General features: G+C 46.9%; 1 protein-coding gene across 7 annotated transcripts in view; it reads left to right on the plus strand.

Annotated features, from left to right (window-relative positions):
- Positions 1–13,807, plus strand: part of CSGALNACT1 (chondroitin sulfate N-acetylgalactosaminyltransferase 1) — a 322,544-nt gene that overhangs the window by 287,726 nt on the left and 21,011 nt on the right. For all 7 annotated transcript variants that reach the window (XM_032618631.1, XM_032618633.1, XM_032618627.1 and 4 more), the window contains one exon: positions 7,291–7,392. In XM_032618631.1, the coding sequence (XP_032474522.1) occupies positions 7,291–7,392 (102 nt within the window). The remainder of the gene's footprint in view (positions 1–7,290; positions 7,393–13,807) is intronic.

Genomic DNA, 13,807 nt, shown 5'->3' on the forward strand with positions numbered 1-13,807 from the left:
CTCTTTCCACTCCCACAGGTAAAAATGGGGAATAAAGATGAGGTTTTGGCCCTGTATTTGCTGGGTGGGCGGGGAGGGGTCTGGCTGTCAGTGCCCCTCGCCCCGGCTCCTCTTCCGGCTCTTATGAAGGATATTGACTTAATGCGATGCCTTTTCCCCTCTGGTCCTGCCACACCTGCCTCTTTGCGGGGGTTAGTTCACCGAGCATCATTAGGATGGCCCTGCTTCCTTCGCCACTTCCCACGTGATGTGGAGGGACCAGATACCCCGCTGCGGCTGTCCCTGCGTGGAGACCCCGCCCCGGAGCCGGGGCCCCTGTCCCCCAGCCTTCTCGTCTGCTGCACACCTCCAGCCCCTCTTCTGCAGCACTTGTGGAGCTGGAACCACGAGGCTACTGTGGACTCTTCCATTTCTTTCCTTGGCCTCCTCTTTGTGACGTTTATGGCAGATTGTATCTCTTTTCTTGGCCATTTGTTGGCAAGACTTTTGCCATTTTCCACTATTTTGGGTACATGGTTGCAATGATCACCACTTGAGGTTATTTAAAACATTATTCTTCCAGTGCATGTCCTTTAAAATGTAAACAACCTTTGCTCTGACACCATTTGGCTGAGGACTTTTACAAGTCATTTCATACATCTGGGCTTTAGCATCTTCTATAACATCAAAGTACTGGTCCACATGAGTCCCTTTCACCTCTGATGCTGGTTGTTAGGTTTTTTATTTCCCACTTCAGTATCAGTTTGCTAAGTATTCAGCTAGAAAAGACCCAAATGGCTAAGAATTATAACAAATATGTCTTCTTGGACAGAAGATATCGATGTAGAGCCTGGAATCCCCCAGAGAGAGCAGGCCTGGTCACAAGACACAAAGAGCTCTGAGGAAGGCTGGATCTGAGAAATCGCTCACTTGGGGTGATGACTGGGCATGGGGTGCCATCTGTAAGGACCAAGGACCAAGCTTTCCTGGTCCAGAACTCTGTCCGGGGTGGGGTGGACCCCCGTGACAAAATTGATTCCTGGGTTTATGGAGTTCATGGCCTAAGGTATTTATTATGATTGCTCTTCTATTCTCATGACTATTAGGACCATCTCAACAAATCCTAAGAATTATTTGTGTTTATAAAAAATACAAATTCCATAAAACCATTTTTATAAAGGTCAGTGGACAAGTACTCAGTAACAGTGTGGAACAGGGGTGAAGTACACCTGGGCGCTGGGACTGAGGGGAGCAGTGCAACTTGTCAGAAACACCAGCTCTGAACCCCCTGGCAGGCAAGGGGGAGAGAGAAAAAGAAAGCCTAGTTTCCCTTCAGCCTCAGTGGTGAGAAGGAAGCTGCTGTTTGTTGGGTGAGACAAGATTTTCCTAGCCCTAGACCCTAAGGGCCTTTATTTAAGAGGCCATGAACAAGAAAGGGTGATGTTCTGGGATCTACAAGAAGTTAGGAGCCTAAGCACAGGGAGATCATCTTGGTGCTCTGTGACTGCCTAGACGGGAGTGGGGGTGGGGAATAGGGAGGGTGGGAGGGAGACACACGAGGGAGGGGATATGGGGATGTATGTGTATGCATAGCTGATTCACTTTGTTATAAAGCAGAAACTAACACACCATTGTAAGCAATTATACTCCAATAAAGATGTTTAAAAAAAAAGAAGTTAGGAGGCTAAAGCTCCTCATAACTTGTCCCCTTCCTGAATGGCAATGACACCCGGATGTGCCCTGAGGAGAGGTATGGACCCTCTGGTCAGTTGCTGTGGGGCTGCTTTGGGGCCTTCGTGCTCCGGGCTCCACTGTTGCTGTGGAGATAAGATGGCGCTTTGCTCCAGCAGCCTCTTCCTCCCTTGCTCTCTGGTGGTCCTGATCCCTGGATGAGCCTCGCAGGCTCCACGTGCCATTTCCCCTCCCAGGACGGCTTTACACGTGGCCAGGAGTAGAGGGGGTGCCCCCAGGAGAACTTGCTTCAGATTCAGTTCCCTTTGCCCAGTGGTGTGTTGCTTAAACCCACCTCCCCCTCCTCCTTCTCTCTTTTTTAATCCCCTCATTCTGCCTTTCTTGAAACTATTCTCACGTTTGCTTTTTGGCTGCTCAGTTTCCCTTGGCATCTGGCTTATCGGTTTTAAGCTCATCTATTGTTTTATTGTGTACTTTGTTCGCAGTAGCAGGAGGACCCTCACGGTAGCAAAACTACAGATGGTCTTAGTGTCTTTGTCTCTGAGCCTCTCCTAGAAAAAAAGGATTTCTATGGAAATGATTTTTTGTGATTTTCAAAGATCTTTCTTGGTTCATTCCAAGTTTGCTTGATTTTTATTCTGACTCCTTCCAGCTGGACTGAGAACTCTTTTCTGTGTTGCTGTGGGTCTTCTCAGACTTTGCTGGTTATTTCTGTTTTAATCTGTCCCTTTCTCCTTCCTCTGACACTTCTCTTGGTCCCTCCCTCGGCATTTATGACATTTAAAGGTAGTATCAGGGACATCTTTTACTTGAATTTTCTTCAGCAATTTTTAAAATCCTCTTCCTGTTTAGCACCGTTAAGATGTTTTTGTGGACACTTCTGGATCTTTAAGAAACAGTGGCTGTGGACTCTCTGAGACTGAAGTGGGGCTGCAGCATGGGCTCAGCCGGCATGTGTGCTGTGGACCAGCTGAGCCCTGCCGTGCGGTGTGCTGGGCCTCACCCTCAGGCTGCGACGCAGGAGGTGCTCGGTCTTCGTTGTGTTTCCCAGAAGGAAAACTAGCGTACCTTTCCCAGTACTGTCCTCCACCCCTGCCTCGCTCCACTAGCTTTCGTCAGGCAGCCCCTTCTCTGCTCAGACCCCAGTGTTGCACCCAGGAAAGTTTTATGGTTTACATGTTTGAGAAACGTGAATCTACATCATTCACTTTATTTCCATAAAAGTTTCTCTGTGGGACCTGCTAAAAGTTGTTTTTCACTTCATTTGAGCCACAGATTATGTAGAAACATCCATTCAAGAGAAGAAAATGGTCAGTTGGCAATGGTCCCATTTGCTGTTCTGAAACGTGCAACCAGGAGAGCACGTCCCGATGGCTTGGCTGAGGGTCACTGTTCACTCCCACATCTCAGCTTGTCAGATAACGGTGTCCAGGAGTTGTGTGTCACTTCAGCGTGGGGTGCAGGAGCGGGGAGAACCCACCAAAGCAAAAGAAGAACGTCATTTTCTAAAGCCTGATGATGACAGGCCCCCACCACTCTCTGTTCCCTCCTCCGTCCCTTTGTGCCTGAACACATGTCTTCCTGGTGTCCTCGACGACCAGAGGGAGAGATGGTAGCCTGACAGGCTGTTATGTGTTATTTCATTTGCATGGGACATAATTAAAGCCTAAACAGGGTTTCTTCTCATACCTGATATACCTGAGTAGCAGATTAGAGAAGAATCGGGACGTGATTTCCTTGCATCTGCGCGTTCTCAGCCAGGAGAGCCCTTTCCCTGGTCCTCTCCACTTGCGTGGCGTCTACTCACCCGTCCAGGCTCGGCCTGGATGCTGCCTTGGCCTTGGTACCCGTCCCCATCACCCATCAGAAATGAGTCACGTCTCTGCCGCACTCCCCTGGCTCATTAGACCTGTTACTGCCGTTATTCTGTCCCGCCTTGTCCTGTGCTCTTCAGGTGCCCATTCCTTCCTGTCAAGTCCCTGATGCAGGAAGGGTGACCAGTTGTCCCAGTTTGCTTTGAGGTGTTTCCTGGGATGTGGACTTTCAGTGCTAAACCCTGGAGAATCCCAGGCAAACCTGGATGGTCCCCCTACGGGGCCATACACGATGATTCTTTTAAAATCTTACTCCAATGAGAATTACACATCACACAACAAAGGGACTGAATAATGTTTGTCATTGAAACTGTGTTTCCACAGGCTACTCAGCCCAGGGTATAAGAACAGGTCACGTAACTATGAGAAACATGGTTTTCCTGCTCTCTCTCACCTTCTGTGGCGAGATGTTCAGCCTCCTGTGCCCTCTGGTCTTTGTTCGACTTACCAGGGAGGTCTCACACAAGGTCAGATACACTTCAGCCTCCGCTAACTGCCGGGTCAGCTGCGTGGTGCAAACTCAGTGCTTCTCACAAGAACAGCATCGTTGGTTCTCACGGATGCCGAGGGGCTTTGGTGCTGCCATGCTCACTGCCAGCAGCATCTGTCCTCCACTTGGCCATGCCCACTACCCAGCTTTGTGCTGGGGTCCTGAGTGGTAGGACCAGAGCCATGAGGCATCCTGGGTGCATCCCTCACCCTCGCCAAGGACACCTGAGGTACCAATACCGGGCTGGTCCTGAGGGAAAGTGGGCTGCATGCCTAGGTGTGCAGGACATTGGAACCCCTTTTCTAACCTGTACAGGTAGGGTGTGAATGACAGTCAAGGGTCTTTTTCCACGGTGCGGTTGTACAGATAAGTAGCAGAACTCAGAGACCGTGACGTGCTCTCAGCCTCTTGGGAAATAAAAATATAGGTGTTTAAGTGGCTGTGATCCATGTGTTCTGGCTGAAAAGATATTTAGTCTCTATACTCTGTGTTACAATATCCTGGGTGAGAAGGAACTGTTGTTTCCTCTCTAAAGTCCTAAAAAGATAAGGTCTTGGTGACATAGAAACAGAATTTTTAGGCTTCCAGGTTAAGGTGGAAGATAGTCCAGTGCGGAGCTAAAGCAGTGGAGCCCGGCGAACCGAAGAGCTTCCCAGAGGGTTCTTAGGAAGTTGGGTTCCCTGAGGTTCGTCCCAAACACCGCCACCCTGCTGTTACAGAAACGAGCTAACAGGGCACCTGAGTTGGCTCCAAGGACCTAGGCAGTGTGGGTCCAGGTACAGATAATTACACCAGAACACACATCTCTGTGCCCACAGTCACCCATGTGCACAACTCTTGCTTACACATCTTTCTGGGGATGGAGTCCAGTGAGAAGTGTTTTGAAAAATATGAAAGTTACAAGATCATCAGACATTTGGTGATGGTGTTTCTCTCCAGCAGTGTGTGTTGGCTGCAGTGTAGATAGCTTTAAGCATGCAATCTCCAATCAGATGGAGAACTACTCAAGGGTAGAAATGGCCTACTCCTTTTTTAAGATTTATTGTTTGGTTAAGGAAGGAAGGAATAAATGAATAAATAGAAAGGGACCTGGAGGTGGCCCTCAGAACAAATTCTGCTTTGCCTTTTCGGGAAGCCTGAGCTGGTGAATGAAAAGTAAAGGTCCAGTGTGTCTCTGTTTTATTCCTTGAGAACAGGAAGTCCTTTGATGGATTTTAAAATGCCAACAAAGATGTTACTAGAAAAAACAAGAATGTTTTTTATTCAGGCTCAGCGGGTGACCCTCTGCTGATTCTGGGATGGATTTGTCCAACTGCCCACACTTTTAAAGCATAGTTTTTTGAGCACTTGGTGCTGTGTGTGGGCTTTTATTCTGCCCTGGCAAAGGATGTTACAGCGTCATCTGGCAGGTTTGCAGAAGGGATCTTTTATGTACAGGGAATTTTGTGCTCGGTGGGTGGTAGCTCTGTCTGCAGGGCTGAGGCTGGGGGAGCACGCAGTTCTGAAGCAGGAATAGCACCTGGCCCCATTCCTGGTCCCTGGTCTGCTTCTCGGAGCCCCGCCCTCCATCTGCTTTTAGAATCAGCTCTTCCCTTCCTTCCTCTGGAAAGAGAGGGAATTCTCCGAGCCAAACCTCTGACCAGGTGAGCCCTGCTGCCTCTGCCCAGGGTCAGTAGAATCTTCCCCAGTACTTCTTCCCTCTGGATTCTCTCCTCCTCCTCTCTGCCGTCCCAAACCCGGGCCATCCTTCAGGGTTCCAGCCATCCAGCCCACAGGCTTGGCCGTGCTTTCTGAATTCTGTGAACTTTTTTTGTGTGTGTGGTACGCGGGCCTCTCACTGTTGTGGCCTCTCCCATTGCGGAGCACAGACTCTGGACGCGCAGGCTCAGTGGCCATGGCTCACGGGCCCAGCCGCTCCGCGGCATGTGGGATCTTCCCAGACCGGGGCACGAATCTGAGTCTCCTGCATCGGCAGGCGGACTCTCAACCACTGCGCCACCAGGGAAGCCCTGAACTCTGTGAACTTTTATCAATGCCACGATGTGTCTGATCATTTCATTTGAGCTCATTTATTTCTCAAGTAAGGTTTTTGAGTGCAGGAACAGTATCTTCTCTGATCTTCCCAGAAACCCCAGGTAGGCAGTCCCTCCTTCTTGATGTCACGATAAAAATCACTGCATAAATGGGCCTCTGCAGTTAGAGATCGGAGACCCCGAAAGACTCTGACATGGCTTGTTGTCAGGGGTTCAGGGAAGTTGCAACACAGCGATAAAAGGAATGAAATGGGAGGGCATGCAGAGTATCAGCGTATCACAAATACCATCCTGCCAGTAGAATCATTCCATTCATTTGCTTTCAGAAATCTGCTAAAATCACACACACACGTACATATCTGTACACACATGTTTTACACATAAACACATTTTTATACACATATATTTACATATACATCCATATACACACATCAACACACATTACGCACGTGATACACACATGTATATGAAGTAAACGCTCAGCAGAGGACAGGGCCTGGGCAAATAACAGATATGCTTTGGTGGGGAAGGCAGGTGTAGGCCTGGCCCCGCCCAGGAGGGCTGCTGGGAGCCTGGCGTGTGTGTGCTGGATGCCTGGGACCAACAGCCACAGAGAGGAGCAGTGAAGGAATCTGCCTAGGGAGGGTGAGGTACAGCAGCTGTGCTTTTGGACCATTGCCCCTCCACACAGCCATGACACTGGGTGTCCCCAGGGTTTCTAGGGTCCCAAACAAATACATGTCTTTTTACCTTTGCTCCTTCAGTCTCTAAGACTATTTGTGTTGCACACACGAGAAAAGGCAAGGATGAGGAATACAGTCTCACCCTCGCTGGACTTCAGTGTTCTCATCTGTACATTGCGCTTTTTGTCTTCTGTACTTTGTAGATTTCTTGTGGCAGAGAAGGGTACAGACCCAGGGCCATTCTAGACACTGGATCCAGGCCCTGATGGGCTGGACCCGAGGCAGGTTGAGCCTGTGGCCTCTTGCATCTTGAGTTTTCATTGACCAGATCTGCATGTTTAAATTTCATGGTTTTCTTGGTAAGAGAAATAGGAATACAGGTGATGGCAAGAGCCAGCCAGAATGTCCTGTCCCCTCTCTGCTCTCCTGGCAGCCCAGTTCCCTCCCTGGACTCTTTTGCACTTTACAGAATAGGTATTTGTTTCAGCTTTGCCTGTTGCTGTGAACACAGGACCAGACATCCATGTTTTGTTTTCTAGGGAGATGTGCATCCAGCAGGATGGGAGAGTTCATCTCACCGTCGTTTACTTTGGAAAAGAAGAAATGAATGAGGTCAAAGGAATACTTGAAAACACTTCCAAGTAAGTCTGATGTGGAGCCATGGTGGGGAGTCTGGAACCTTAACGCGGGAGGAGATACCTGAGCTCATGCAAGCCGTTTTCACTGTGGGTGACCCAACCCGAGAGAGTGACGGGCTGGCCTTTTGCACGTGGTGGTGTCGGGGGTGGGAGTTCTGCGCCCTCCTTCCTGGGGACCACCTGCCTCACACCCGCCCTCATTGTGAGGAGTGTCAACTCGGACAGTGGAGACAACTGCCCGGAGCACCCAGGGTGGGGGGCAGGGCTCCTCCGGCCCCTGCCTGACACAGCAGGTTTGGGGACCGCAAATGGCAGGGGTGGACTTGGGGAGCACAGCCATGTAGGGAGCTCCTTCTCAGTCCCCGCTCTTCAAGGTTCGCTCTCATCCACTTAGCAAATGGCCTCACCCTTCTGACTGTCACTCGTTCTGCATTTTGAGAGATCAGGGGCCAGTGATGCTGGGGAGGGACCCTAGATTAACAGAAGCTGTTTAACCAACACTTTTGGACCGAGAGCTCTGGATTTTTACCTTGTTCATCAGTTACGTGGAGGATTAAATGTATTCAAAAGCAGAAGAGAGGGGTTTTTCTTACGAGAAGAAATGAACAAGCATGTATTTAATGAGTACATATCTGTGGCATTTTCTACTGGTGAGGAAGCTGGCGGCACTGCCCACTCCCTCTGGTTCGCAAGCTGCAGGTGAACGACGAGGTGGGTGGTTTCTCCATAGGTGCAGCTTGGAGGGTGGTCAGAGGTACTGGGGGCAGAAGTCGTCTGAGTAGGTCCGTGTGGTCTGAATATAAACAAGTCCCTCTGTTTTGAGTCTTTGGTAAATGGTAATAGGATGATAGTCAAAGGATAAGATGCCGAGACTGAGTGCACTTTTTGTATTTATTTTCAGGCTTTGTTACCAATTTTGTGTTACGAGCACAAGATCAGAATGCTAATTATTATTCAAACATCTGAAGCAGTGCACTGGTCAAATTTTGTCCACACTTTTGTAAATAAAGTTTTATTGGCTAGCAGGCGTGCTCATCTGTTTCTGTATTAGTTATGGCTGCTTTCGGGCTAACAGCTGCAGGGCTGAATAGTTGTGACAGATACAGTGTGACTCGCAAAGCTGAACTCTTTACTATCTGGTCCTTTACAGAAAAAGTTTGCTGACCTCTGTTCTAAAGCAATAAGGAGTTTAAAGTTTAAAACTAGTGCCAGCTTAAAGCTATGGCACCTGTTGAAGGGAGATCAAAGGGAATAAAATAATTCAATATCCTAAATGTAAGTGAAATAGAAATCTCTCGACTCCATTGCATTGCAATATCCTTTTCATCTCTGCTTAGGAGTGAGGAGTGTGTTATTAGAATTCACGTCCTCTGCCCAGTGGATAGGGTTTAACATCTCTGCAAGTAGCCACCCCCTGGGTGTGGACCTTTTTCAAGTTTCCCAGATGATTCTGACATGCAGCCAGGATTGAGAACGATTGTTTGGGAAAGTGGCGCCCCCACCCCCCGCCCCAGGGGCTGCCTGAGGGAGGCCTTGGTTGCAGCCAGCTGCCTCCTTTCGGGGTATTTTGAAGTAGAGATCCAGGTGATTCGAAAGCCCAGCCAGGACTGAGATATCAGTCCTGTTGGCTCTGGCACCTTCCGAGGACATCAGAAGGTGATCAGATGTCTGATAGATACGTGTAACCAACTTTCCACGAGTCTGATGGACGAGTGGAAGGCCAGTTGAGACAGTGTTACAGGAAATACCCTTTCTAGTGACCGGAGCGCCCAGGATTCTATCAAGGCATTCTCCGCCGTATCACATGACCTGGCAAGCTGAATTCGCAATCAGAAGGTTGTGTGCTGAGCAAAGAATGAATCTGAACGAGAAAAGTAAAATCATTTGAGGGGTAGGGGTGGCTTGGAAAGTTTCCAGAGATGAAGCTACCCGTGATGGGGACTTCGTCTGGAGCCCGAGTCAGTCTTTAAAGCAGTGCTGCAGAAGCTTCGGCGAATTCATTGGAGCCCCATTTTCCGTGTTGATTCCTCTTTCTGTTCACTGGCGACACTGCAGTGTTGATGTCACTGATGCCGTGGGGTGTGTCCTGCCCCTTCCAGGGCGTTGCTCTAGGAATGCCCTGCCCTCTGCCCCCAGCCTGAGCTGATTTCCCACGGCCGCCTGCAACCCCACCGTCCAGATGAAGTTCCTCATCACCCACTGTCCCAGCCTGGTACCCAAGCTGGCTCTTACTTCTAACTTTGTTTTGATGACTTACTGCCCCACAGCCAGATGGGGGCGCAGTTTACCCTTTGTCTTCACGCCCATTATTCTCTCAGTTTTGGCCTTCCCTCCATCCTCCTTCCTATTTCCTCAGACCCCCTACCTGTGCATCCGCACCCAGGTCCCCACTCTGGAGCTCATCCTGACCTGTCCTCTCCTCCCTGAACTGTAACCACACACCCCTTCAGCATCTCTTATCTGTGGCACTTGGCGTATGATTTGCCTGTTTACGTTTCTTTCTGCTGTCCTCACTAGATTATAAGCTGCTTAGTAGTACTGTGTCGCGTGCTTCTGAAACTCCAGCTCTTGGCACTGGGCCTCACTCAGGTTTAAAATGTTCAGTGTTCATTCATCAGGAGAAGGACGACGTCAGGTGTGTAGTAGATTTGTACACATTGTAATCTATATAAAACGCATATACGAAGCTTTAATTAAATACCATTTTTGTCATTCTCTTAAGATGCTAGAGCTTTTATTCAAATGCATCTTATCTTTGAATAATATAATAACCATTGTTATTAACATGAGTGATGTCATTTAATATTCACAGCAACCTTATGAGATAGAAGCTGTTATTAACCCCACTTCTTAAGATGAAGAAACGGAGGCTTAGAGAGGTTGTTACTCAGGCTGCCACCCCTGCCCAGGCAGCCAGCCAGATCTGAACCTCGTCTGTAACTCCTGGACTCCCAGTCTTAACATTGCACCAAATTCTCACTCCAGAAACCGATCATTGTTCATTGAGAATAATAAGATTTGAAACCAGTTTAAATGAAATTTATTTCATTTGGCTATCAGCATTGTGATCAAACTGTTCTAAATCTAGCTAATGTATGTATTTTAAGAATATCTTGGAAAACCCCAGTTTAGTGACTAGCATGCAGTGTCTGTGTCTCTCAGTTTACGCTTACTCTGTCGAGCTTTACGTCTCAGTTGATTGCTGTAGAGCAGTGTTTTGCAAACTACAGTTTGTGATTCATTAGAGGGTTGTGAAATTGATTTAGTGGGTTAGGTGCAGTGTTTTTAAAAAATCAAAATAGAATAGAAGATTATCAGAATACATCACAAGTATTAAATATTGTTTCATGAAACTTTAATTTCAGAGTGTGTGTGTGTGTGCACGTGTGTGCATGCACTGTGTCATGATTTATAATATATTCTTTAGAAAGGGTAAGGGTTGTGGTCAAAATATTTAGAAGCCACTGACGTAGATAACAGTACAAATCAGTTCTCAATATCTGATTTTTATTCCACAGAGTTTTTCATACTAAGCTTCAGTTAATCTCAGATTACACCCTAGCTCAGTGGTTCTCACATATAAATGTACTTTGAATAACCTGGGGTGCTTTTTAAGATACAGATTCCAGAGATCCAGCCCCAGAAATTCTGAGTCATTAGGCCTGAGATGAAGCCTGGGAACCAATACTGAGAATGAGCTCAACCTGTGATGCTGATGTGGGTGGTCCATGGCCCACATTTTGAGGAATTCTGGCCTAGGTGGACATTTGCTTGGAGCTATGTATTAGGAAATTTTAAAAAATTCATACTGGTTGGTGGATTTGCATGAGTTATAATTTACTGCATGGTATCTTCATCTTTGTCCACTCGTCGGGACACAAAGGCATATTTCAGTAGAATCACCTCTGACGTTGAAGCACTAGAACTGAGATACTGCCCTGTCCTGCGAGTATGTGTCTGAGAGAGGGGTTTTGTGTGTGTGTGTGTGTTGTCAGGAAAATGCTCTGTTGCCATGGTGTTGTCCACATTTCATGCCTCTTTGAAGGGATTTGCTTGACGTGTACCCTCAGGAACATTTTATCAGGACATCCCAAAAGAAAATTGGGGGGAAAGTTGTCTGAAATTTGAGAATTGTTGCTTTGTTTTAATATTTTTTCATAAACAAGGACGTTTTAGATAAGAATCTCATCTGCTAAAATGAAAAAAGCTACACAGTGAATTCCTTCCTAGAAGATAAAGAGTCTTGGACCCCAGGAAGCACCTCACAGGTGAAGGCAGCACCTAGGCCTGTGGCCATCCCACTGGGCATCTGCCAGAGAAGGGGCTAAGCATGACTCTGCTTGGTGACCAGCTTTTTGTGGAGATGTGCCTGTATTTTTAGGTATTCCAAGTTGTTCTTTGGGGGATTCAAACATGGCATATAGATTATAGTATTGTGACAGTGTTAACTTTCTTGAGTGTCATTATTACATTGTTATAATGTTATAAAGGAGAGTGTCCTGGTTCTTGGGGAGTACTTATCTTTGAAAGTGAAGTTGCCATGATGTCTGTAACTTCAAATGGTTCAGAGGAAGGAAGGAAGGAAGGGAGGGAGGGAGGGGGTATATATGGCAAAACTTTAACACTTGGTGATTCTGGATGATGGTATATGGGTACTTTGCTATGCTTACAACACTTCTAAAGGTTTAAATTTTTTCCAAGTAAAACATTGGGGGAAAATATATTATGGAAAAAATTAAATGATATTAAGTTCATACAATGGAATATAATGCAACAGTTAAAAAAATGTGGTATCAGTGAAAATGGTGGAATAAAGAGCTTGCAAAATTCTCCTCCATAAAAGCAGTGAGAAAATTACTAAAAATTCTCAGAATCAACTTTTTTAAGAACTATGGAAATTAAAGTTTGCAACAGTCTGGAAAGTGTTTATCCAAATGACTGAATTTTGGTGTGAACAGGGAGCTTTGTGAACTTTGACTTGCCCCATTTCACCTCCGCCCCCCGCTCTTCAGTAGCCTTGAGGACCAGCAGCCCATAAGAATCACAGCCGGGCAGACCCTGCTCACAAGGTTGTCTTCATTTGACCTGACTCAGAGGCCTCCCCGTGGAACATTTTATCCAGGGGTATTTGACAAAAAAACAATTATAGGAAGTTTTTACCTTTGTGGCTGCCTGAGGTGTAGATAAGAGTTGGGGCAAACAGTAGACTAACCAAAAAGCTCAGAAGGTGAATCTGAGGAGTGAGATCTCCAAAGGGGCTTTGAAAGCTCCAGCACGTTCCTGGGGATCCAGAGGCTGTGCTCATACTTAGGAAAGACCTGAGCAGGCCCTTACTTTTTACCTCTGACTGATCTTGAGGCTCTGTGCAAGAAGGAACTAAAGGCTCAGGTAAGTTGTTACCTGCTTGGTTGTGTGTTGATGACATGCCCCACCATGCTCACAGAGTCCCCACCATGCACAGAGTCCCCTGGCCAAGACTGGGAGACTTATTGGTTCCAGACATTTAAGGAAATCCCTGCTTAATCATTAGCTTACCACTAAGTGGTCACACACAAGAGTACACTTTACAGAATTAGTTCAGGAAAGTCACAAAACAAACAAACAGCAACAATAGCAAAACCCTGAGGGGGGTGGAGATTCTGATTTCCAGGGCTGCCACATTACATTATTTAAAATGTTTAGCTTTAGGGCTTCCCTGGTGGCGCAGTGGTTGAGAGTCCGCCTGCCGATGCAGGGGACATGGGTTTGTGCCCTGGTCTGGGAAGATCCCACATGCCGCGGAGCGGCTGGGCCCGTGAGCCATGGCTGCTGAGCCTGCGTGTCCAGAGCCTGTGCTCCACAACGGGAGAGGCCACAGCAGTGAGAGGCCCGCGTACCAAAAAATAAAAAATGTTTAGCTTTAAACAAAAAATTATGAGGCATGCAAAGAAACAAGAAAATATGGCTCATGCACACAGAACAAAATCAATCATTAGAAATTGTTCCTGAGGAAGCACAGGTGTTGTACTTTACTAGACAAAGACATTGTCAACTGTATTAAATATGTTCAAAGAGTTAAAAGAGACCATGTTTAAAACACAAAGAAAAGTATGAGAACCATGTCTCACCAAATATAGAGAGATCAGTTACAAAAAGAACCAAATAGAAAGTCTGGAGTTGAAAAGTACAATATTTAAAATAAAAAAAATTCACTGTGGGGCCTCAACATCAGGTTTGAACAGGCAGAAGAAAGAATCAGTGAACTTTAAAATAGGTCAATTGATATATGATATAGTTTGAGAAACAAAAATAAAAAAGAATGAAGTAATAGAAAACCTCAGAGACCTGCAGGATACCGTCAAGCATGCCAACATAGACACAATGGGAGTACCAGGATAGGAGAGAAAGAGGCAGGAAAAAATATCTGAAGAAATAATGG

The sequence above is a fragment of the Phocoena sinus genome, chromosome 21, assembly GCF_008692025.1.
Source record: "Phocoena sinus isolate mPhoSin1 chromosome 21, mPhoSin1.pri, whole genome shotgun sequence".
Classification (NCBI taxonomy): domain Eukaryota; kingdom Metazoa; phylum Chordata; class Mammalia; order Artiodactyla; family Phocoenidae; genus Phocoena; species Phocoena sinus.